This window comes from Oncorhynchus gorbuscha, linkage group LG09 (assembly GCF_021184085.1).
Source record: "Oncorhynchus gorbuscha isolate QuinsamMale2020 ecotype Even-year linkage group LG09, OgorEven_v1.0, whole genome shotgun sequence".
In the NCBI taxonomy this organism is placed as follows: domain Eukaryota; kingdom Metazoa; phylum Chordata; class Actinopteri; order Salmoniformes; family Salmonidae; genus Oncorhynchus; species Oncorhynchus gorbuscha.
This window is the reverse complement of record NC_060181.1, coordinates 34,166,002-34,192,932: the sequence shown is the minus strand read 5'-3', so window position 1 is coordinate 34,192,932 and position 26,931 is coordinate 34,166,002. Positions and strand designations below refer to the sequence as shown.

The 26,931-nt window shown below is 42.9% G+C and overlaps 1 protein-coding gene across 6 annotated transcripts in view; it reads left to right on the top strand.

Annotated features, from left to right (window-relative positions):
* The window catches only part of LOC124043434 (A-kinase anchor protein 9-like), a 134,714-nt gene that overhangs the window by 76,882 nt on the left and 30,901 nt on the right, over positions 1 to 26,931 (top strand). For 5 of the 6 annotated variants that reach the window (XM_046362045.1, XM_046362044.1, XM_046362046.1 and 2 more), the window contains 4 exons: positions 4,903 to 5,024; positions 5,431 to 5,621; positions 8,616 to 8,854; positions 21,657 to 21,819. In XM_046362045.1, coding sequence (XP_046218001.1) covers positions 4,903 to 5,024; positions 5,431 to 5,621; positions 8,616 to 8,854; positions 21,657 to 21,819 — 715 coding nt within the window. The remainder of the gene's footprint in view (positions 1 to 4,902; positions 5,025 to 5,430; positions 5,622 to 8,615; positions 8,855 to 21,656; positions 21,820 to 26,931) is intronic. The other variant, XM_046362043.1, reaches the window with a different exon arrangement.

Genomic DNA, 26,931 nt, shown 5'->3' with positions numbered 1-26,931 from the left:
TTTATGGTCAACCCTCAGAGTATCGAATGAGATGAATGTGTTATCAACAAATAGGTCACAAAAAAACACCAGACCGTTCCTATGCCAGAACTGGAATGCCGTGTCACTCTGTTGGGAAGAGATTATTAGATGTTAATGGAGAGACACCGCTTGCTTGTTTAAGGCTAAAGTGACTTTGGAATTGGGACCAGATTTTAAGGGAGTACTTAACAATGGGGTTTAAAACATGGGTGCCAAGGTTCATGGGCATTAGGGAGCACAAGCGTGAGACCGGAGCCTGTAACTCCATGATAGCCCAAGTTGGGCCATCCTTGTTTTCAAATGTAGAAACCCAATAAACTCATTTAGATGTATTTGCTGACCAGTAGTAGTGTAAAAAAAATGGTATCCTATTCAGGCATGGAAAGAGACTGTCTAGCCTTAGGTTTATGTCGTCTGTCCTCCTGTGGATGTAGGTGCGAGACAATGTATTCTTTGTCCTTGGTTGGGTCTAGGAATGTCTTCTGCTTGCGGCAGGGAGTAGTGATCTTCAGTACAGCTGGTAAAGAATGCCATACTTGGTGTCTAGACAGCGGTGTAGGAACCCCCTCACCTCGTTTAAGGCTGACCTCTTCTTCATGACTGTCGCCATGTAGTCTGGGTAAATGCTAATATTCTGGCCGTCGTGGGTGATGGGAGCCGCTCACGCTGCCTTACGGAAGACATCCTCCTTCTCCTAAATGTAGTGGGATTTAACTACTATGGGAGGCTCCCGATTCTTCGGTGCGGATTATATGCTTCAGTGCGCATGGTTAAGAGTGGGGGCGTAATCAAGGCATAGGATTTCCTGTAGCACTTTAGCTATGGACTGGGTTGGCCGCATTCCGCCTATGGCCTAGAGTCCCTCTCTCAAGCTGAAAATGCGACCGTTCCCCCGGTGCTGTCTGTACTCGAGGTCCTCAAACTTGGAAGGGAGTTTGATGACATCTGTTGATAGCCGGTTGACTTGCTCTTCCAGTGTCACCACTTTGTCGGAGTAAACATTTGAACCATCTTCCAGGCTATTCAGACGGGTGTCTTGTCTCGCCAAGTCTTCGTTAACGGAGTCAATCTTTGTTGATCTCGGTGGCAATAATAGCTATTTGTACGGATAGGTCAGTGGATCGTGACTCCACCTTAGCCAGCACAGTCTGTTTAATGATAGCCGCCATTACCATGGCTAGGTCTGGGGGGGATCAGAGTCCTTGTCAGGTGATCCCGAGGCTTCAGCAGAGGCCTGCTCCTTTGTGGCCCGTAGCCGTTGTTGTCTCAAGTTTTTACGATTAAAAGGCAAAACATTTCAGGGAAAAAAGACAGATTAGTGAATTGGGTTCGATTCCAAATTAAATGTTACAAAATTAACACTGTGTTGGTCAAGTATTAATAGTAAATTGTTGCCCCTGGATCGGAGCACCAAGAAAAAGCAGCTTCACATGTTGCTGCTCACCAGCGCCCCCCGTCATCAGCAAATTTAATGATGGTATTGGAGTCGTGTTTTGCTACGCAGTCATGGGTGAACAGGGAGTACAGGAGGGGACTAAGCACACATCCCTGAGGGTCCCCAGTGTTGATGATCAGCGTGGCAGACGTGTTGTTGCCTACCCATACCACCTGGGGACGGCCCGTCAGGAAGTCCAGGATCCAGTTGCAGAGGGAAGTGTTTAGTCCCATGGTCCTTAGCTTTGTGATGACATTTGTGGGCACTATAGTGTTGAACGCTGAGCTGTAGTCAATGAACAGCATTCTCACAGGTGTTCCTTTTGTCTAGGTGGGAAAGGGCAATGTGGAGTGCGATTTGATATTGCGTAATCTGTGGATCTGTTGGGGCGGTATGCGAATTGGATTGGGTCTAGGGTATCCGGGATGATGCTGTTGTGAGCCATGACCAGCCTTTCAAAACACTTCATGGCTACCAACATGAGTGCTATGAGGCGGTAATCATTTAGGCAGGTTACCTTCTCTTCCTTGGGCACATGGACTATGGTGGCCTGCTTGAAACATGTTGGTATTATAGACTCGAGACCGGGAGAGGTTGAAAATGTTAGTGAAGACCCTTGCCAGTTGTCCCGCGCGTGCTTTGAGTACATGTCCTGGTAATCCGTCTGGCACCGCGGCTTTGTCAATGTTGACCTGTTTAAAGGTCTTGCTCACATCGGCTACCTAGCGCGTTATCACACAGTCATCCGGAACAGCTGGAACTCTCATGCATTCTTTAGTGTTGCTTGCGTCGTAGCGAGTATAAAAGATATTTAGCTCGTCTGGTAGGCTCACGTCACTGGGCAGCTCTCGGTTGGGTTTCCCTTTATAGTCCGTAATAGTTTTCAAACCCTGCCACGTCTGACGAGCGTCAGTCGGTGTAGTAGGATTCAATCTTAATCCTGTATTCACGCTTTTCCTGTTTGATGGTTCGTCTGAAGGCGTAGCGGGATTTCTTATAAGTGTCCGGATTAGTGTCCCGCTCCTTGAAAGCAGCAGCTCTAACCTTGAGCTCAATGTGGATGTAGCCTGTTATCCATGGCTTCTGGTTGAGATATGTACGTATGGTCACTGTGGGGACGTCGCCGATGACTGAGGTGGTATATTTTTCAATGCCATTGGATGAATCTTGGAACATATTCCAGTCTGTGTTAGCAAAACAGCCCTGTAGCGTAGCATCCGCATCATCTGACCAGTTCCGTATTGAGGAAGTCACTGGTACTTTGAATAGGTCTTAAGCTCAACAAAGCATGCAATCTAAAAGACTAAATGCAACCACCCTGAGTAGGAGCTGAATGTAGTTATGTGTTAATTGAAGAGTTTGACAATGATTTTCATCCACCTGCCAGGTATTGTCTCTTCTACCCCATTGCTCTTCATATTGAGAAACACTTAGTGGGTTCAACCACTTGATCACCTGAGGGATATTATTATACCTCACATGGTGTGGTTTGCTTTGTACAAACCCTCTAGGGGCCTTTTGAAGGACAACACTGTCCTTACTCTAGTTGTTCCCCTTCTCCTTCTAGCCCTTTTTATCAATGTTATTTTTTTGCCTAAGCCATAGCCTTTTACATCATGTCCAAAGTGTTTCCATGCCATAGTAACTTTTCGTTTTGATTTTTGGCATTGCTAAAGGGTCTAGCACGCCTCAATGTAACAGTGCTTGCCTACTTTCCCTGATATCATTTTTCCATGTCCTCATAAGTGATGTGTGGGATGGAATTGAAGCACCATCATGGTATGATGTGAGTACCTGAGTACTTGAGCTGTCATTCAAGCCCTGTGTTTTACATCCTTGAGACATTGATGCTGAACTAAATATTAATCTATTTTGAAAGATGATTGTGGGAAGACCTGACCACACTTAAGGTGTGCAACACACACACACACAAACACACAGACCCCCTTGCTCCGGCAGGCTTTTCTCAAAACATTTATTGCATGATTAGTCATTACCTGCATGATGACATTGGATGCCGGGTACGATGTTCGTGATGTGACGAGAGTCCTCACACGCACTCAAGACTAATCTTGTAATGTTGAGGACAACTTGGCAAAGAAGTTATTTAACTGCAATTTACCTGATTGTATTTTTTGGGGTTGTTCATAGCTGGAGTTTGATTGCATTCAGGCAACTTTCTCCCTTTGTTTGAGTGTGTGTGAGCATTTTTCATTGTATTGAAGAGATTGCATGTATAAATAAGTTCACCAGTTACTTGACAAACTGATACTAGGGGTGAGCTAAGCTACCAGCTAATGTTTAAGCCACTACATCACAAATGTTCTAACATTTTGATTCAAAGACCATATGAAGCGGCGAACAACGATTCTAAGTTGTCGTGAATGTTATCTTTTTGATCATTGAATAAATTAAAGCTACTTGCTTATTGATTGCAGATGGGATATTCCTCCGATGGAGAGAACGAGAGAAAACAAAGTGGAAAGAAGGAAAGGGCAAAATCACAAATGAAAAGCAGAGGCTCACAGAAAGAAAAGGTCATATTTATTTTACAGTTCAGTTGCACCTCTACTACTTTCCGCCTCAGCCTATCAGAGTTGTTCAGAACCCATTATAATAATGCAGTTTTTCAGTGATGATGAATGGAGACTTGCCCCTCGGGGTGTGAATGGAAGGGAATTGCGTTCGGAATCCATTATGTTATGCTTTGTTTGATGAATGGAGACTCACTCAGTAGTGTGAATTGAAATGTCTTCAGGCTATGTTTATACAATCAGCCCCTGGAACATCCATGATGGCGGTCACTCAACCTTTTTGGCCCCTTGATGTGTTTAGTTATTAATGTTATACCTGCAATTCATGCAATCCCTTTAATCTATTGACTGCATTTACTGATGTTCAGTTGGGACTCTTTGCATTATAGCCTAACTTATTATGACATGAAGAGTACCTACTCTATTACAGTTTTTAATTTCATTTAAATGTCAAATTGCTCAAAGGTTAAAAGATTATGGCAGAAACCTCAACAGCCTCAACCAGTATACACAATGTTCACGTCCATTCCTAAATGACAACATCTCTCGATTGTATATCTGAATTAGCAGCATTTCTGTTCCCTCACCAAGAGAGGGAGCCACTCTACTTCCTGCATCAGCCAATTGTCTCAGGTGCACTTGTTGCCATAACAGCACAGATACTAGTGTTTCCCTCGCTTCCATGGAAGTTAATGTGTTTGTGAGTGTGTGTGTGTACTGGGGCGCACTGGGACTCATCTGATTTGAATCCACCATCCTTATAATGGTCATGCCTTTAGCTTGCCTAGCCGTCACTATCTCATGTTTCCAGGGATCGTCAACACAGTGTGAAAGTGTGTGCTTGTCTGTAAACGGGTGATGATGACAGGGCTGTTGTCGTTCTTCTCCCTCCTGCCGGTCCGTCTGCTGAAGAAGAGAGGAGATGAGGAAGATGAAGAGGTCAGGAGGAAGATGGCAGTTAGTGGAATCGTTTCGTCACAAGTTGGAGGGGATGGCTCTTCCTGTCCAGATCATCAGGTCATCACTACTGAGAGGTTTGACTATAGAACGATATAAATGTTTCAAGTTTCTATTTAATTTATATTGTAGAAAATGTATTTAACTCGAGTGCACGTCATGATTTTACCTCTGCACATTTTATTGGACCCAACCTATCCTAAAATGTCTAAGTATAAGCTGTGTTCTATACTGAATATGACTATGTAATATTTTTATATAAGTGGCTTAATTCAACAGGAGCTCTTAAAGAACAATATTACAACACAAAAAAAGAGTTCATTCAAAAACAGATTTATGTAGTGACTATGACAAAGGACCACAACCAAAGCACTTGTGCGATATGCATCTTGCCAACCTCACCCGTATCCAAAACATTTGTTTCAAGTGAATGAAAGACCATAATATTTTGTCCCACCAACTTTTCTTCTCTTCTTTCCTCAGGAATCTGCTGCGTAAGGCCAACGAGAGCCTCCGCCAGGTGCTGAGTGATGTGCTCAAGACCACAGCGGCCGCTGAGGAGACCATTGGACGCCACGTGGAGGGACTGCTGGTACCCCCATCCTCCTCACAGAGACCCACCTGGCAGAGAGCTGCTGGCGAGCCCTTCAGGCCTGCCACAGAGACTGCGGGAGGTTAGTTGAGCAGCCAATTCCAAATCAACCCCTACCACCTGTGCATGTTTTGATAAGTAAAATGGAGTGAGCATTATGGCTCCCCGGGCCTTACTGGTGTCACAGTTCATTTACATTTCTAACCAACACATCTGATTACACTTAACTGAAGACCATGATTAGTAGCTAGGGCTGTGACAAACGTGTGACACCAATCAGGCCACCTTGGGGATCGAAGTCTTGGAAGAGCTCTATCTCTCTCCATCAAGATGATTTAGGTTTTATTAAATGGATCCAGACAAAACCAGAAGAGGTGCAAGGGTTGAGGGCTCGCTGTGTGACAGAAATATACACAGGACCGGAAGGAAAGATGGGGAGAGAGAGAATACTTATTGCCATGGAAAATGTCAGATTTGATTTTATATTAATTTTAATTGGCTGCTAATAAGGCCTGCCAGTAGCAATACTGGTTTGAAAATCGAAAGAGGTCCTGACTGACTGGTTACCTTCTACCTTTCTCTATGGCATCAGAGTAAGGGAAGTCAGGTTAAAATATATAAAGGAGTTGCTACTCATCACATTGAATTAATTGTGGATGTACACTGAGCGTATAAAACATTAGGAACATCTGCTCTTTCCATGACATAGACTAACCAGTTGAATCCATGTGAAAGTTATGATCCTTTATTGATGTCATTTGTTAAATCCACTTCAATCAGTATAGATGAAGGGGAGGGGACAGGTTAAAGAAGGATTTTTAAGCCTTGAGACAATTGAGACATGGATTGTGGATGTGTATCATTCAGAGGGTGAATGGGCAAGACAAAAGATTTAAGTGCCTTTGAACGGTGTGTGGGAGGCACACCGGTTTGAGTGTCAACAACTGCAACGCTGCTGGGTTTTTCATGCTCAACAGTTTCCAGTGTGTATCAAGAATGTTCCACCAGCCAGCATCCCTGTGGAACACTTTTGACACCTTGTAGAGTGCAAGCCCTAACGTATTGAGGCTGTTCTGAGGGCAAAAGGGGTTGCAACTCAATATTAGAAGGCATTCCAAATGTTTTGTGCTCTTGGTGTGTACAGTATCATCAATTTTGCCAATATGCAGTTTGTGTGGAAGTCAACTGGATTACAGGGTTGGGGTCAATTCCATTTAAACTCAAGTCAATTCAACAAGTGAACCAAACTCTAATTCTAAATGTTCCTCATTGAAAATCGTAGAAGAGAATTGGAATTGAAATATTAGTATACTTCCTGAATTGAATGGAATTTAAATGGCATTGATCCAAACAAGGCTGCTAGGATACAGGGGAAATTCATACATGTAATATCAATGCAAATTTCACTTTATTGTACAAATATTTTCATCATGCAACCTTCGTCAGGCTGACCAAAACATGAAAAATGATCACGTTTGTATCTTTTCATCATTCCAGCCAATGGCTGCTTAGTGCACAAAAATCTGTTTCATTATGCAGACTGAGAGAGAAATACACTTGATCCCCCAGGGACTATAGAATTCATGGCATTTTGTTTGCCCTGCGCCTAACATTGTTAAAAATCAAGTTCCCACAGCTGCCAGAGGAAAAGCAGTCCAGCCAGACTGACAGACCTGTCACTAGTAGGCATCGTTTCAGAATCACATGCTGTAACTGATGAATCATAGGAATGAATCCAACTCTGAAGGTGACATGGCAGACTCTTATTGTAGAGCTCAGAGTTTTTCCTGGTCAATTGAGGTCAGGTGCACTTGTTCGAGGGCACAACCTCCAGTATACCCTACCCTGGATTTGAACCTGCAATTTTATGGTCCAACCACTCCCTAACTATCAGACAATAATCGTTATGCCATTATACTCCTTAGTGTCTACAGTATAGTCTCATCTCTCGTATGTTGGTATGTGGCCCAAAGGTGGAGTCGTCAAATGTGACAAGTGTGTTTAAGAAACAACACCCTGCCAAGCGTAGCCATATTGTCTCTCTCCCTTCTGTGTCTACAGGCTTAAGAGGATACTGCCAGATTCTGGCATTTAAGTGAAATAACGAAGTCTACAGGTACAGTAGCAATGCTACCGTACCTGTAGACTTCCAGTCATTGCGCTAACGCTAGTTAGCATTGGCTTGTGATGTTAACTCTAACTTCCTTCATACTGTACGCAGACACATAAAAATGGTATCCACAAGTTCATCTGACTCTGGGTAAGTAGGTCAAGGCCGTAAATGCCAGAACCTCGCAGTATCCTTTTAAGCTCCAAAGTCAAGTAAACAGCTGCCTGCCCTCTCGACACACACGAAACATGCATATGTGTGTACACACAGATACTGTAGTGTGCACATATACACATAAAACAAACACACAGACACCTATGCATTAATGCAAAAATAGGTGAATTATTGTGGTTAGATTTTTACAGTTCAGAGAACTAGCTATTTAACCAACCCCTTACCATTTTACAACTTTTCATACGGTCTGGTATTTTATCAATGAATTAGAGCTGTTGACAGGGTTAATTTGACTGTCAAGTGAACTTGATGTTTGGGTGAACAAAATAATTATCAATGTGCACAATAGTACTGACTCCTTTAAAGATTTCTGATTTTGTTCAGTAGCATCATGTCCGTTATTTGCTGTTTAGTTCTGTGTGTGGTCGTGTCTAGGGTGGCACTACCAGTCAGCTAGGATAGAGTCTGTAACCTCTGTTTTCATGGATTATACTTGGACATTATGTAGCAGTTTGAATGTGATATTGGCACAAGGACAGTGCTCAGTCTACTAGATCAGGGAAGGTATGGGCAACTCCAGTCTTCGGAAGCCTTGTGTCTGATTAACATCTGGGATACTATCCCTTATATTATAATATGTTGATAAATGCTTTGGCCAAAAATGTATTCTTTGAATAAAAATAATAAAATTAATGACTGGTTGATATTGGTGACAATTAACACTATTGTTTCCAATTAAGCGTTTTCTCCTGACAATTAACCTTGCCCTCTATTTTGGTCGTTCATGCCCAGATGCGTTGGCGACTGAGAGTTGCCAGGGAAGCGAGCCTGGGGTGGACAACCTGAGCGTGTGGTCGGGCGAGACTGAGACGGACGAGGGCCTGGAGATGTCCCAGCAGATGATGACGGACAGTCACAGCCTGTTGCCGGAGCTTCAGCTGGAGAACGAGGAGTACCTCATGAATATTAGCTCCCGCCTCCAGGCTGCCGTGCAGAAACTGCTGGTGGCCATTACTGAGACGACCAATCAGGTACATCACAGCATAATAAATTGTGGGACCACACAGAAAATGTATCTGTTCTGTTTAACTATACATTTTCCTGTGAATCAGTGTCAAAAGCTATTTTTGATGTCTTGTACAAATTGACAGTCATTTAAAAGGCTGTTTTTGATTAAATCAAGGTGGAGCAATCTAAAGGCACTCTGACATACAGTGAACTCCAAAAGTATTGGGACAGTGACACATATTTTATTATTTTTGCTCTGTACTCCAGCACTTTGGATTTAATGACTTTAAAGTGTAGACTGTCAGCTTTAATTTGTGGCTATTCTAATCCATATCGGGTGAACTGTTTAGAAATTACAGCACTTTTTGTACATAATCTCCCATTTTAGGGGACCAAAGGTACAGTGCCTTGCGAAAGTATTCGTCCCCCTTGAACTTTGCGACCTTTTGCCACATTTCAGGCTTCAAACATAAAGATATAAAACTGTATTTTTTTGTGAAGAATCAACAACAAGTGGGACACAATCATGAAGTGGAACGACATTTATTGGATATTGCAAACTGTTTTAACAAATCAAAAACTGAAAAATTGGGCTTGCAAAATTATTCAACCCATTTACTTTCAGTGCAGCAAACTCTCTCCAGAAGTTCAGTGAGGATCTCTGAATGATCCAATGTTGACCTAAATGACTAATGATGATAAATACAATCCACCTGTGTGTAATCAATCTCCGTATAAATGCACCTGCAATGTGATAGACTCAGAGGTCTGTTAAAAACGCAGAGAGCATCATGAAGAACAAGGAACACACCAGGCAGGTCTGAGATACTGTTGTGAAGAAGTTTAAAGCCGGATTTGGATACAAAAAGATTACCCAAGCTTTAAACATCCCAAGGAGCACTGTGCAAGCGATAATATTGAAATGGAAGGAGTATCAGACCACTGCAAATCTACCAAGACCTGGCCATCCCTCTAAACTTTCAGCTCATACAAGGAGAAGAGTGATCAGAGATGCAGCCAAGAGGCCCATGATCACTCTGGATGAACTGCAAAGATCTACAGCTGAGGTGGGAGACTCTGTCCATAGGACAACAATCAGTCGTATATTGCACAAATCTGGCCTTTATGGAAGAGTGGCAAGAAGAAAGCCATTTCTTAAAGATATCCATATAAAGTGTTGTTTAAAGTTTGCCACAAGCCACCTGGGAGACACACCAAACATGTGGAAGAAGGTGCTCTGGTCAGATGAAACCAAAATTGAACTTTTTGGCAACAATGCAAAACGTTATGTTTGGCGTAAAAGCAACACAGCTCATCACCCTGAACACACCATCCCCACTGTCAAACATGGTGGTGGCAGCATCATGGTTTGGGCCTGCTTTTCTTCAGCAGGGACAGGGAAGATGGTTAAAATTGATGGGAAGATGGATGGAGCCAAATACAGGACCATTCTGGAAGAACCTGATGGAGTCTGCAAAAGACCTGAGACTGGGACGGAGATTTGTCTTCCAAAAAGACAATGATCCAAAACATAAAGCAAAATTTACAATGGAATGATTCAAAAATAAACATATCCAGGTGTTAGAATGGCCAAGTCAAAGTCCAGACCTGAATCCAATCGAGAATCTGTGGAAAGAACTGAAAACTGCTGTTCACAAATGCTCTCCATCCAACCTCACTGAGCTCGAGCTGTTTTGCAAGGAGAAATGGGAAAAAATTTCAGTCTCTTGATGTGCAAAACTGACATACCCCAAGCGACTTACAGCTGTAATCGCAGCAAAAGGTGGAGCTACAAAGTATTAACTTACGGGGGCTGAATAATTTTGCACGCCCAATTTTTCAGTAAGAAGCCCTCCTGTTCTCCACTCATTACCTGTATTAACTGCACCTGTTTACCTGTATAAAAGACACCTGTCCACACACTCAAACAGACTCCAACCTCTCCACAATGGCCAAGACTAGAGAGCTGTGTAAGGACATCAAGGATAAAATTGTAGACCTGCACAAGGCTGGGATGGGCTACAGGACAATAGGCAAGCAGCTTGGTGAGAAGGCAACAACTGTTGGCGCAATTATTAGAAAATGGAAGAAGTTCAAGATGACGGCCAATCACCCTCTGTCCATGCAAGATCTCACCTCGTGGGGCATCAATGATCATGCGGAAGGTGAGGGATCAGCCCAGAACTACATGGCAGGACCTGGTCAATGACCTGAAGAGAGCTGGGACCACAGTCTCAAAGAAAACCATTAGTAACACACTACGCCGTCATGGATTAAAATCCTGCAGCACACGCAAGGTCCCCCTGCTCAAGCCAGCGCATGTCCAGGCCCATCTGAAGTTTGCCAATGACCATCTGGATGATCCAGAGGAGGAATGGGAGAAGGTCATGTGGTCTGATGAGACGACAATAGAGCTTTTTGGTCTAAACCCCACTTGCTGTGTTTGGAGGAAGGAGAAGGATGAGGACAACCCCAAGAACACCATCCCAACTGTGAAGCATGGAGGTGGAAACATCATTCTTTGGGGATGCTTTTCTGCAAAGGGGACAGGACGACTGCACCATATTGAGGGGAGGATAGATGGGGCCATGTATCGTGAGATCTTGGCCAACAACCTCCTTCAATCAGTAAGTGCATTGAAGATGGGTCGTGGCTGGCTCTTCCAGCATGACAATGACCCGAAACCCTCAGTCAGAGCAACAAAGGAGTGGCTCCGTAAGAAGCATCTCAAGGTCCTGGAGTGGCCTAGCCTGTCTCCAGACCTGAACGCAATAGAAAATCTTTGGAGGGAGCTGAAAGTCCATATTGCCTAGCGACAGCCCCGAAACCTGAAGGATCTGAAGAAGGTCTGTATGGAGGAGTGGGCCAAAATCCCTGCTGCAGTGTGTGCAAACCTGGTCAAGAACTAAAGGAAACATATGATCTCTAATTGCAAACAAAGGTTTCTGTACAAAATATTAAGTTCTGCTTTTCTGATGTATCAAATACTTATGTCATGCAATTCAGAGACTTGTCCCGAAGCCACTCCTGTGTTGTCTTGGCAGTGTGCTTATGGTCGTTGTCCTGTTGTTAGATGAACCTTCACCCCAGTCTGAAGTCCTAAGAGCACTGGAGCAGGTTTTCATCATGGATCTCTCTGTACTTTGCTCCATTCATCTTTCCTTGATCCTGACTAGTCTCCCAGTCCCTGCCACTGAAAAACATCGTCACAGCATGATGCTGCTGCCACCATGCTTCACCGTAGGGATGGTGCCAGGTTGTTATTCAGGCCAAAGAGTTCAATCTTGGTTTCATCAGACCAGAGAATCTTGTTTCTCATGGTCTGAAAATCTTTAGGTGCCTTTTGGCAAACTCCAAGCGGGCTGTCATGTGCCTTTTACTGAGGAGTGACTTCCGTCTCTCCACTCAATCATCTTGGCTTGATTGGTAGAGTGCTGCAGAGATGATTGCCCTTCTGGAAGGTTCTCCCATCTCCACATAGGAACTCTGTAGTTCTGTCAGAGGGATCATCAAGTTCTTGGTCACCTCCATGACCAAGGTCTTTCTGATTGCTCAGTTTGGCCGGGCGGCCAGCTCTCGGAAGAGTCTTGGTGGTTCCAAACTTATTCCATGCTGCAGACATTATTTTGGTATCCACATCTGTGCCTCGACACAATCCTGTCTTGTCTATGGACAATTCCTTCGACCTCATGGCTTGGTTTTTGATCTGACATACAGGTGTAGACAGGTGTTTGCCTTTCCAAACCATGTCCAATCAAATGAATTGATTCATGAGGGGGAAAAAAAGAAAAGGCTCTAACGTAACAAAATATGGAAAAAGTTAAGGCGTCTGAATACTTTCCGAATGCACGGTATATTCAAAAGTACGTGGACACCCCTTAAAAGTTGTGGATTCTGCTATTTCAGCCACACCCGTTGCTGACAGGTGTATAAAATTGTGCACGCAGCCATGCAATCTCCATAGACAAACATTGGCTGTAGAATTGCCTTACTGAAGAGGTCAGTGGCTTTCAACATGGCACCGTCATAGAATGCCACCTTTCCAACAAGTCAGTTTGTTAAATTTCTGCCCTGCTAGAGCTACCCCGGTCAACTGTAAGTTATGTTATTGTGAAGTGGAAACATTTAGGAGCAACAATGGCTCAGCCGCGAAGTGTTAAGCCACACCAGCTCACAGAATGGGACTACCGAGTGCAGAATCACGTAGCGCGTACGAGTCAATTCTCACTACCTAGTTCCAAACTGCCTCTGGAAGCAACATCAGCACAATAACTGCTTTGTGAAATTATTTTCCATGGCCGAGCAGCCGCACACAAGCCAAAGATCATCATGCGCAATGCCAAGCGTCGGCTGGGGTGGTGTAAAGCTCTCCTCCATTGGAGCAGTGGAAATGCGTTCTCTGGAGTGACGAATCACGCTTCACCATGATTCAGTCCAACTGTAAAGTTTGGTGGAGAAGAAATAATGGTCTGGGGCTGCTGTTCATGGTTTGGACTAGGCCCCTTAGTTCCAGTGAAGGGGCATCTTAATGTTACAGCATACAATTACATTCTAGACAATTCTGTGCTTCAAACTTTGTTTCAACATGACAATGCCCCTCCCTGTGTACAAAGTGAGGTCCATACAGAAATGGCTTGTCGATCGGTTTGGAAGAACTTGACTGACTTGCACAGAGCCCTGACTTCAAACCTTATCGAATGCCTTTGGGATGAATTGGAACGCTGACTGCGAAGCCAGGCCTAAATGCCCAACATCAGTGCCCGACCTCACTAATACTCTTGTGGTTGAATGGAAGAAAGTACCTGCTGCAATGTTCCAACATCTAGTGGAAAACCTTCCCAGAAGAGTGGAGGCTGTTATAGCAGCAAAGGGGGGACCAACTCTATATTAATGCCCATGATTTTGTAATGAGATGTTTGACGAGCAGGTACAACATGAAAACATTTAATTGTCCCAATACTCACTGTATCTAGCGCTATCATTTTCTTAAAATTCTAGCGATATCAGTGATATCAGTTTTGCTATTCACATCGCGGCAAGGAAACAAAACACATAGCGAATTTAACTATTTTAAGAAAACGGCTCTGATGTTGGAAACAAACATCATGTTGTCATCCAGAGTCACATTTGTTTTGCAAGCTATAGCACACAATATTTTACATACAGCAGGTTTTTAAAGGACCAAAGTGTTCAGTCTGCTTTGTGTTTTCATTTTTGGCATGAAAATAATATTGCTTTACTGGTATCATCACTGCCCTGGCGGTAGGCCACATGCTGTAAATACACCGTTCCGGGTACTGTGTGTGAGCAAAATACCAGCGCTGTACAACTGTTGGTAATGAATGGCTTTGTCACCTAAACATGGTCTTAATATTCCCATATTGTTACTTAATTCAAGTTAGCTGTGGCTGTTAAGTTCTAGGAAGCTACAACTACATTCATGTACTCTTTGTGAAATACATGACATGCATGCAGTTATTGTCAAAAGTGTAAATGGCCAGTCACTGACAATACACAATGCCTTTTGCACAGTCATAACCCCCTGTGGTATTTGAGTCTGGTCACACCCAGTCCCTTTAGAGATGAGACTGCAGAATCCTCTTTGCAAGGAGATAGCTGTAGCTAGAATTCATTCACCACACAATAGGGCTGTCTCATTCCTAGCGGTTGCCTGTAGATACTGGCCGATTTGCATAGAGCTTTGTCTCCCTTCCTCCCCCTATTCTAATCCAGTTGAACTCTGACGACTCCTCCCCCTCAGGCTACTACTACTGCCCGTGCACTGTGCATCTGTCCTCTGCCAACCTAGATATACTTTATACATCATTCAAATGTGGTACAGTTTCTGCATCATGCTACTTCTTTTTTTCCGTTTGTCCTATTACTCAGTGTAGTAGTCGAGGACAATAATTAATGTAGTGTCAACGCTACAGAAATCACTGAGTTTATGATGGTTGTGTTGATCCATAAAACATCAACATTGGTTTAACATTGAAATAATGTTGTGCTGGGGTCAGTGTAGGTTTTAGTGATTCACTGCTTGCTTCCATTTGATGGAAAAAGGCTCAACTTTGTGTGGAAACTTCTCTTGAATCATGTTGTATGATATAAGCATATTCCAATACGCCTTTAAGAGCGCTCATATCAGGTGTTTAAAAACCAAACAAGCTACCTGTAACTTTAGCTTGATGTTACACAGATAGACTGTGTGAGCATGTGTGGAGATAAATACAATATCTCTAGCTCCCTACCCGGGCAGCCCAATAAAGTCAGCAGTTTGTGTACTCTGAACCAGTCGGCAAGTTTAAAGTTTCAACCTTAAATCAATCAAATATTTTTTTTTTGTATGGAATGTTGACCGAGGATTATGTGAATACATGTCAAATACTAAGTGTAATTTAAAAATGGTGAGAGAGTGCCTTCAGAAAGTATTCATACCCCTTGACTTATTCCACATTTTGTTGTTACAGCCAGATTTCAAAATGGATATTTTATCTACACAGAATACCCCATAATGACAAGTGAAAATATTTATTGAAAATGAAATATAGAAATATCTCATTTACATACAGTACCAGTCAAACGTTTAGATACCTACTCATTCAGGGCTTTTTCTTTTGTTTGGACTATTTTCTACATTATAGAATAATAGTGAAGACATCAAAACTATGAAATAACACATGGAATCATGTTGTAACCAAATAAAAATATATTTTCTATATGAGATTCTTCAAAGTAGCCACCCTTTGCCTTGATGACAGCTTTTCACGTTTAAGTCAGATTAGAGGGGAACAGTGAAAAAACACAGTGGAACTGGCATTTCTAGAGTGTTGAAAGATTCCAAGAGCAAAGTAGTCTCCATCAATGAAAAAATATGGAACTACCCAGACTGTGGGTAGAGCTGGCTGTCGGACCAAACTGAGCAAGAAGGACCTTGGTCAGGGAGGTGACCAAGAACCCAATGACCACTCTGACAGAACTTCAGAGTTCCTTGGCTGAGATGGGAAAACCTGCCAGAAGGACAACCATCTCCATAGCACTTCACCAATCTGGGCTTTATGGGAGAGTGGTCAGACTGAAGCCACTCTTGAGAAAAAGGCACATGACAGCACACATAGAATTTGCTCAAGGGAACGTGTAAGACTGAGAGCATAAGGCAAAAGATGGTGTTCTGGTGAGACAAAACTCTTTGGCCTGAATGCAAAGTGCTATGAGGAAAAACAGGTTCTGCTCATCCCCTGTCTAACACCATCCCTACCGTAAAGCATGGTGGTGGCAGCATCATGCTATGGTGATACTTTTCAGTGGCAGGTAAATGGGAGACTGGTAAGGATAGAGGAAACAGTGAATGGAGCAAAATACAGGAAAATCCTTGATGATAACCTGCTTTAGAGTACAAACAACCTTAGACTGGGAAAAATATTTTACGTTCCAACAGGACAATGACCCCAAGCATACAGCCAAATAAATGCTGGATTAACTTCAGAACAAGAAAGTGAAAGTCCTTTTGTCAAGCGGTATGAATACTTTCTGAAGGCACTGTAACTGCCTAGTGATGGGAAGGAAAGCTCAGAAATCAATCAAGCTCTCCGCCTTCACAAGACCGAATGGTTCATTTAAAGGGATAGTTCGGGATTTTGCCAATGAGGCCCTTTTTATCTACTTCCCCAGAGTCAGAAACTTGTGGATACCATTTCTGTGTCGCAGCTTTCAGTTTGATGGAGGTTGCCAACTAGCGCTATCGCAATTGCTAACTTGCGTTAGAGCAATTACTGGACATATACAGTGGGGCAAAAATGTATTTAGTCAGCCACCAATTGTGCAAGTTCTCCCACTTAAAAAGATGAGAGGCCTGTAATTTTCATCATAGGTACACTTCAACTATGACAGACAAAATGAGAGAAAAAAATCCAGAAAATCACATTGTATTTTTAATGAATTTATTTGCAAATTATGGTGGAAAATAAGTATTTGGTCAATAACAAAAGTTTATCTCAATACTTTGTTAAATACCCTTTGTTGGCAAAGACAGAGGTCAAATGTTTTCTGTAAGTCTTCACAAGGTTTTCACACATTGTTGCTGTTATTTTGGCCCATTCCTCCATGCAGATCTCCTCTAGAGCAGTGATGTTTTGGGGCTGTTGCTGGGCAGCACGGACTTTCAACTCACTCCAAAGATTTTCTATGGGGTTGAGATCTGGAGACTTTGAAATGCTTCTTACGAAGCCACTCCTTCGTTGCCCGGGCGGTGTGTTTGGGATCATTGTCATGCTGAAAGACCCAGCCACGTTTTATCTTCACTGCCCTTGCTGATGGAAGGAGGTTTTCACTCAATCTCACGATACATGGCCCCATTCATTCTTTCCTTTACACGGATCAGTCTTCCTGGTCCCTTTGCAGAAAAACAGCCCCAAAGCATGATTTTTCCACCCCCATGCTTCACAGTAGGTATGGTGTTCTTTGGATGCAACACAGCATTCTTTGTCCTCCAAACACGACGAGTTGAGTTTTTACCAAAAAGTTATATTTTGCTTTCATCTGACCATATGACATTCTCCCAATCTTCTTCTGGATCATCCAAATGCTCTACAGCAAACTTCAGACGGGCCTGGACATGTCCCCCTGCTTAAGCCAGTACATGTCTGGCACTGCAGGATTTGAGTCCCTGGCGGCGTAGTGCGTTACTGATGGTAGGCTTTGTTACTTTGGTCCCAGCTATCTGCAGGTCATTCACTAGGTCCCCCCGTGTGGTTCGGGGATTTTTGCTCACCGTTCTTGTGATCAATTTGATCCCACGGGGTGAGATCTTGCGTGGAGCCCCAGATCGAGGGAGATTATCAGTAGTCTTGTATGTCTTCCATTTCCTAATAATTGCTCCCACAGTTGATTTCTTCAAACCAAGCTGCTTACCTATTGCAGATTCAGTCTTCCCAGCCTGGTGCAGGTCTACAATTTTGTTTCTGGTGTCCTTTGACAGCTCTTTGGTCTTGGCCATAGTGGAGTTTGGAGTGTGATTGTTTGAGGTTGTGGACAGGTGTCTTTTATACTGATAACAAGTTCAAACAGGTGCCATTAATACAGGTAACGAGTGAAGGACAGAGGAGCCTCTTAAAGAAGAAGTTACAGGTCTGTGAGAGCCAGAAATCTTGCTTGTTTGTAGGTGACCAAATACTTATTTTCCACCATAATTTGCAAATAAATTCATAAATCTCAATGTGAATTTCTGGATTTTTTTTTCTAATTTTGTCTGTCATAGTTGAAGTGTACCTATGATGCAAATTACAGGCCTCATCTTTTTAAGTGGGAGAACTTGCACAATTGGTGGCTGACTAAATAAGTTTTTGGCCCACTGTATGGGAATAGCTACCATGCTAGTTAGCATTGGCTCACGAAACTACCTCTAACTTCCTTCATACTGGACACAGATACATAACAAATTGTATCCACGTGTTCATATGACTCTGGGGACAGTTCCTAACTCCCTTTAATGTTATTCCTTCCAGAATGAATTGATTAGATCTGCATTGGTTCCTTGTGAGTGAATGATCATTAATGATTGTGGATCGTTGTTTCCTGTCTGGAGGGCCAGGTTGTGTGAATAAGGCTTAATGTAATGAGTTTCTCTGGAATGTTAAGTGTCCTGTCGGTTGGCTTTGGAAATCATTTGCTGGAGTAGGTGTTGCTCACTAATCCTCCTATTATAGATCATTGAGAGCGACATGTTGGGCCGACGTGTTGATTGTGTAGGTCCATTACTGTTTTACAGTTCACTTGCTCACAAGATCGAAGGAGACAATGCCAACATCAGTTCATCTGCACTGACGTGGAATATAAATCTGGTTTGACAAGCTCCTGCAAAAGGCTGTGTGTGTATGAGGGTGTGAGGGAGAGGGAAAATATCTATTTGCAAAGCTATACCTGCCCAACTAGCCCAGGGGGTTGAAACCACGCTGACTATTCCCTCCCCCTTTTCACTGAACAATACCCTGCCGATGCTATGCATCCAGGAAGTGAAAGAGAGAGAGACTGCCTGCTGCAAAACCCTCTGGGAGAACAGTTTAGACCGCAACCTCTTCTTTTGTGTCTGTTTGAGAGACCGAGATACACAGTGAAAGTCAGGCTGGGATATTAGTAGACGGGGAGCGGGCAAGAGTGAGGAACATGGAGCTAGAATGAGCTAGAAAACTGGTGACAAACAACAGAAAGAAGTTAGAGGCTACAGGGATAGATCAAGAATGAGAGGGAGAATGAAAGAGGGAGAGAGAGTTTGACAGAAGAGAAAGAAGTGCAGCGAGAGCCCCACTGGCGGCTTCAGAGTTCACCCTTGGTTGGCTGCCCATTGTGTAAAGCAGTTAAGGGGGGACCGGGAGGCTTCCCTTCCCTGCGGATCGGTGCTGTGTTGCTGTGGCGGCATGGAATTGTTAATGAGCTTCCATAGGGAGGGAGCGAGGGAGTGGGAGTGAGTACTGCTGAGGGGCAGGGTCACGCTGTGCTCTGAAAGAGTGAGTAAAATAGACAGAGAGAAAAGCCTGACTGAGAGATCTTAAAGCTAGGGATCTTAAAGCTAGGTTTCTCTTTTATTTTATCCCTCCCCAGTTGCACTCAGGATTCACATGTGCAAGATGTGACTTCAAACTTTCTCCCCCAGGAAGGATTACACGAGGAGAAGCACTAGCGGGATCTCTTATTTTCTGACTTAAAACTTTGTTTTGTTGTTTCAAGGGTTTACCTAGTTCTCAGTATTTACCTGGGACCTTTTTTGTCTCTTCACTGTGGTACGCCATGCTTGTGGATCTGAGTCTGAACTGCGACTTGTGTGTTTACCCAAGGCTCTGTGCTTGGCAGCTCCGTAGAAACTGTTGCCTAGAACCCGGCTACGTCATCGGGACTTGTCTGCTCTCCGCTGCTGTTCCCTCTTGGGCCTCCGCTGAAGACTCCATCCATGGTAGCAGGTGCATTGTAGATGCTGAAAGGAACACTGGAGGGAAGAGGATGGAAAGCACTACAAGGATAAACTAGTAGGTCATTGAAAGCAGTTAAATTGTCTACCACCATGGATTCCTACCGCTCATACTGGAATTCGAGCCACCAGGCCATGTGGGTGGAAGGGGAAGATCAGGATGTGTATGAGGTGGAATCTCGTGTGCCCCTGCCCCGGCCTTTCCCCCTCTCGAGCGTCCTCAATGAGAAAAATGCGGTGGTGGTACAGACTCAAATATCACACGTCAACCACAGGACCAATGGTCACCTCCTTAAGGTGATCTCTAAGATCTCCCTCCCCACACCACCCTATACAGTAAGTTACCATTCAGCTGCTGGGCTGCCATGTAACCTATATGAAACTGTATAACTAGTGAGTAGATCTGACTCAGTCTGGACAGTTATCTTATTTATCTGAATGAAAGTGTCTTTCATTTGGTTGACTTGATGCTCTGAACGGCAGTTTTGTCCATTATTTTATACAGTTCATGACTTCCATACCCCTGCTATATCGGAAGTCTACACATATACATTATCCTGCTAACTTAATTGGCAGCAATAGTTTTGACTGGGCAACTTGTGCAGTGTAAAACACAGTGAGAGTATTGTATACAGTCCTAGATCTACCTGCTCTGCTTTCATCTGAGCAGGTGAGCAAAAAATGACTCCAAGATTTCAGCGTGGCACAGTCGCGTGACTACATCCTGGTTGTCATAATGTTGCAGTATGACCTTTGCTGTTGTGGGAGTCTCGCCCTGTAAAACCAACTGCATGTGAGTTGTGGTGCTAATAAGTCAGGGGTTTATTGCACAATAGCAATTCCATGATAATTCAGCCAGGAAAGAAGGCTTTTGTGAATGCGTCACAGGGCAATGTCTACTAAACGTGCCTCATCTGTGTCCGAAGTTAAAGGGTTATGATTGAAATGGCATGTCATACATGTTCTGTTGGTTCCTTGATCAGTGTCAAACTGGGGCATAGGTTTACTCATTTTAATAAGAATACTTATATGGCATGCATTTTCACCAACATAACTTTATAGAAAATGACCGCATGTGTACAATTATCCCACAATGATAAGGCAATAGGCCTAGTTGTAGCTATGCAGGTTCAGTATGTTAGTACTTGAAGCGAGTGAGAATATTTACACTGTCATGATGTGCCACTGTACAAATCAAGATTTACCACTGAACTGTATACAGCTAACCATCTCCACACATCTGTACATTGCCCTGTAGTTGTTATTGGGATACTCCTTTAAGCATAACAATACAGGCCATGTGTGTTGTGAACCCACTGTTTCACTCTGTGTATCTTATGTGCGAAGTGAAATCATCCATTATCCTGAAGTGGGCTACAGCTTTGATTAAGTGGTCATAATTGTTTTACTTTCTCTTAGGACACTAACTGGAAACCATTACTGGTGATCATAAATATGACATTATACTGACTGTCACAAGGCTCAGCATATTGTCCATAATGAGAGGTTATGTCCTAAATGACAGAAGAGATGCCCATTCATTCATGGCATGGGATATATTTAATAATATAACGTGTTCCATTGAGCAGATTTTTAAAATCCAAAACAACTTTCAGTGCACTGAGGGCGCACATTTCTTGTATATGTGATCACAGTAGGAATCGAATCCACAACCCTGGTGTTGCTAGTGCCATGCTTTTTTACCTACTGAGCCGCACTGTGTGGACCAACTTGTTTCATGGCTTTATGTATCGGAACTTCTAACTCAGAATTATTCACCACCTCAACCAGTATTTCCTCATAGGTTCTTTGCTCACTAAAGTCATTATCTTTGTCTCTCCACCCATCTTACCAACCCTAATCAGCTGGAACATGCACGCGTCACCCAGACGGAGCTGATGCGCGAGTCCTTCCGCCACAACCAGGAGATGGGCGATCTGCTGCGGCGGCAGGAGGATCTGCAGGAGAGGCTGGTGGAGGAGGGGCGTGCCCGCGAGCAGCTGGCCCTGGAGCTCCACAGGGCTGAGGGTTAGTGGGGGGGGGGGGGGGTGTTGTGTTTGTGGATGGGGTTGGGGTTGTTTTTAAATGTGGGTGGGTGTGTGTGTGTGTGTGTTTGAAGGGCAGTGAGAATGCCATATGACGAAAGTGTGGAAGTGTGTGCCTGGGGTTGTTTGTGGGGGATGGTGTGTGTTGTGTGATTTGGTGAGTCATATGGCTAGGGGATCTGTGGGTGAAACAGAAATGAATATATACTGTAGAGAGGGTGTGTGAGTACTTTAGATGGCAAAGGGAAGTGTCTGTGTAATTAAAGATGTAGCAATTGTTTGAACAATTACATTTACATACACTACACTTGAAATCTAGTATTAAGAGATTTATGCTCCAATTTACCATGTTTTTAATAGTGGAGTGACACATTCTGCGCCATCAGCACATTCAATTGCTCCATGCCAAACATCCTTGTCGGAGGTAGAGATTATGATGTGACATCCCTATCAGGAACAGCTGACCGACGAGAGGCGTGACAGGTTCACACACGTGACACAGCCCACCCGATTCACTAACAACGCTCAGTTCCACACACTGTTAAGCAAATTAAGACATATTTTCATCCATTGGCTTGTTAATAGTAACATGTACAAGGCCTTCAGAAAGTATTCACACGCCTTGACTATTTCAACATTTTGTTGTTACAGACTGAATTTTTAATTAATTTGAGAATGTTTTTGTCACTGGCATACAGACAATATTCAATGTCAAAGTGGAATTATGTTTTTTGGAATTTTGTAGTAATTAATAAAAAATTAAAAGCTGAAATGTTCAGCGCCTTTGTTATGGCAAGCTTAAATAAGTAGAAATTTGCTTATCAAGTCACATAAGTTACATGGACTCACTTTGTGTGCAATAATAGTGTTCTACTTCAGGTAGCGTCCCACCTGGCCAACAACCGGTGAAATTGCAGAGCGTGAAATTCAAAATACAGTATTATTTAACTTTCATAAAATCACAAGTGTAATACATAAAGCTTAATCCAGCCGCTGTGTCTGATTTCAAAAAAGCTTTACGGCGAAAGCATACCATGTGATTATCTGAGGACAGCGCCCTGCATACAAACACATGAAAAACACATTTCAACTGGGCAGGTGCGACACGAAAGTCAGAAATAGCGATATAAAAAATGCCTTACCTTTGATCTTCTGTTGGCACTCCAAAAGGTCCCAGTTACATCACAAACGGTCCTTTTGTTCGATAATGTCCTTCTTTATATCCATATAAACTCAGTTTAGCTGGCGCACTTCAGTCAATAATCTACCCAGTTTCCCTCCATCAAAATGCATACAAAATGAATCCCAAACGTTACTAATAAACTTTTCCAAACAAGTCCACGTTTATAATCAAACCTTAGGTACCCTAATACGTAAATAAATGATCTCGTCAGCGCGCTTGGAAACACTACAGCCAAAATGGGAGCCACCTAGAAAAACGAAAATTTCTGGCAAATTTTTCTGAAAACCAGCCTGAAACTCTTTCTGAAGACTGTTGACATCTAGTGGAAGCCCTAGGATCTGCAATCTGGGAGGACTTGGCCTTGTCCTCTGGGTTTCACCTGCCATATCAGTTCTGTTATACTCGGACACAACTTTAACAGTTTTAGAGTGTGTTCTATTCAAATCTACCAATTATATGCAGATCCTAGCTTCTGGGCCTGAGTAACAGGCAGTTTAGTTTGGGCACGCTTTTCATCCGGACATCAAAATACTGCCCCCTACCCAAGAGAGGTTAACATGATTTCTGAATGACTACCTCATCTCTGTACCCCACACAGACAATATTCTGTAAGGTTCCTATGTCCAGCAATGAATTTCAAACACAGATTCAACCACAAAGACTGGGGAGGTTTTCCAATGCCTCGCAAAGAAGGTTACCTATTGGTTGATGGGTTTTTAAAAAAAGCAGACATTGAATATCCCTTTGAGCATGGTTAAGTTATTCATTTCACTTTGGATGGTGTATGAATACACCCAGTCACTACAAAGATACAGGTTTCCTTCCCAGCTCAGTTGCCAGAGAGGAAGGAAACCTCAGGGATTTCACCATGAGGCCAATGGTGACTTTAAAACAGTTACAGAGTGTAATGGCTGTGATGGGTGGAAAAATGATGTATCAACAACGTTGTAGTTGCTCTACAATACTAACATAATTGACAGAGTGAAAAGAAGGAAGCCTGTACAGAATAAAATATGACAAAACATGCATCCTATTTGCAAACAAGGCACTAAAGTAATACCGCAAAAGAAGTGGCAAAGCAATTTACTTTTTGTCCTGAATAAAAGTGTTATGTTTGGTGCAAATCCAATACAACACATTACTGAGTACCACTTTCCATAGTTTCAAGTATAGTGGTGGCTGCATCATAAGGACTGTGGAGCTTCTCAGGATAAAAAAGAAACCAAATAGCAGGTAAAATTACTAGAGGCAAACCTGGATCAGTCTGCTTTCCAACGGACACTGGGAGATTAATTCACCTTTCACCAAGACAATATCCTAGAACACAAGGCCAATTCTACACTGGAGTTGCTTACCAAGAAGACTTTGAATGTTCCTGAGTGGGCGAGTGAGTTTTGATTTAAATCAACTCTAAAATGTATGGCTAGACCTGAAAATGGATGTTTATCAATGACCTATATTGACATAACATAACGTAGATGGCATCATGAGGTAGGAAAAGTTGCTTCAATATATCCACATACATCTCAAGACATCACTCAGAAAGTTAAAGCTTGGTCGCAAAGGGGTCTTCCAAATGGACAATGACCCCAAGCATACTTCCAAAGTTATGGCTTAAGGACAACAAAGTCTGGTATTGGAGTGGCCATCACAAAGCCCTGACCTCAATCCTATAGAAAATTTGTGGACAGAACTGAAAATGCGTGTGTGAGCAAGGAGGTCTAGAAACCTGACTCAGTTACACCAGCTCTGTCTGGTGGAATGGGCCAGAATTCAGCCAATTTATTGTGGGAAGCTTGTGGAAGGCTACCCGAAACGTTTGCACCAAGTTAAACAATTTAAAGGCAATGCTACCAAATACTAATTGAATGTATGTAAACTTCTGACCAACTGGGAATGTGATGTGAAAAATAAAAGCTGAAATAAATCATTCTCTGTACTATTATTCTGACATTTCACATTCTTAAAATAGTGGTGATCCTAACTGACCTAAAACAGTGAATTCTTACTAGGATTAAATCTCAGGAATTGTGAAACTGAGTTTAAATGTTTTTGGCTAAGATGTACAGCGCCTTGCGAAAGTTTTCGGCCCCCTTGAACTTTGCGACCTTTTGCCACATTTCAGGCTTCAAACATAAAGATATAAAACTGTATTTTTTGTGAAGAATCAACAACAAGTGGGACACAATCATGAAGTGGACCGACATTTATTGGATATTTCAAACTTTTTTAACAAATCATAAACTGAAAAATTGGGCGTGCAAAATTATTCAGCCCCTTTACTTTCAGTGCAGCAAACTCTCTCCAGAAGTTCAGTGAGGATCTCTGAATGATCCAATGTTGACCTAAATGACTAATGATGATAAATACAATCCACCTGTGTGTAATCAAGTCTCCATATAAATGCACCTGCACTGTGATAGTCTCAGAGGTCCGTTAAAAGCGCAGAGAGCATCATGAAGAACAAGGAACACACCAGGCAGGTCCGAGATACTGTTGTGAAGAAGTTTAAAGCCGGATTTGGATACAAAAAGATTTCCCAAGCTTTAAACATAGCAAGGAGCACTGTGCAAGCGATAATATTGAAATGGAAGGAGTATCAGACCACTGCAAATCAACCAAGACCTGGCCGTCCCTCTAAACTTTCAGCTCATACAAGGAGAAGACTGATCAGAGATGCAGCCAAGAGGCCCATGATCACTCTGGATTAACTGCAGAGATCTACAGCTGGGGTGGGAGACTCTGTCCATAGGACAACAATCAGTCGTGTATTGCACAAATCTGGCCTTTATGGAAGATTGGCAAGAAGAAAGCCATTTCTTAAAGATATCCATAAAAAGTGTCGTTTAAAGTTTGCCACAAGCCACCTGGGAGACGCACCAAACATGTGGAAGAAGGTGCTCTGGTCAGATGAAACCAAAATTGAACTTTTTGGCAACAATGCAAAACGTTATGTTTGGCGTAAAAGCAACCCAGCTCATCACCCTGAACACAACATCCCCACTGTCAAACATGGTGGTGGCAGCATCATGGTTTGGGCCTGCTTTTCTTCAGCAGGGACAGGGAAGATGGTTAAAATTGATGCGAAGATGGATGGAGCCAAATACAGGACCATTCTGGAAGAACCTGATGGAGTCTGCAAAAGACCTGAGACTGGGACGGAGATTTTTCTTCCAACAAGACAATGATCCAAAACATAAAGCAAAATCTACAATGGAATGGTTCAAAAATAAACATATCCAGGTGTTAGAATGGCCAAGTCAAAGTCCAGACCTGAATCCAATCGAGAATCTGTGGAAAGAACTGAAAACTGCTGTTCACAAATGCTCTCCATCCAACCTCACTGAGCTCGAGCTGTTTTGCAAGGAGGAATGGGAAAACATTTCAGTCTCTTGATGTGCAAAACTGATAGAGACATACCCCAAGCGACTTACAGCTGTAATCGCAGCAAAAGGTGGCGCTACAAAGTATTAACTTAAGGGGGCTGAATAATTTTGCACGCCCAATTTTTCAGTTTTTGATTTGTTAAAAAAGTTTGAAATATCCAATAAATGTCGTTCCACTTCATGATTGTGTCCCACTTGTTGTTGATTCTTCACAAAAAAATAGTTTTATATCTTTATGTTTGAAGCCTGAAATGTGGCAAAAGGTCGCAAAGTTCAAGGGGGCCGAATACTTTCGCAAGGCACTGTATGTAAACTTCCGACTTCAACTGTAATGTTCACCAGCATTGTTGAAGTTTGGGATATGTCTTCATCTGCGTACGTTTCTGAAATGCGACTTGCAGTTTTTTTTTTAAATAGAGTAAATACACGCAGCCAAATGTAGCTGGACAAATAAGATAAGGAGAGTACTTTAAGTGTTTCTGCCTCTACATTTGCTTTTTTTCACGACTCACGCATAGGGTAGAAG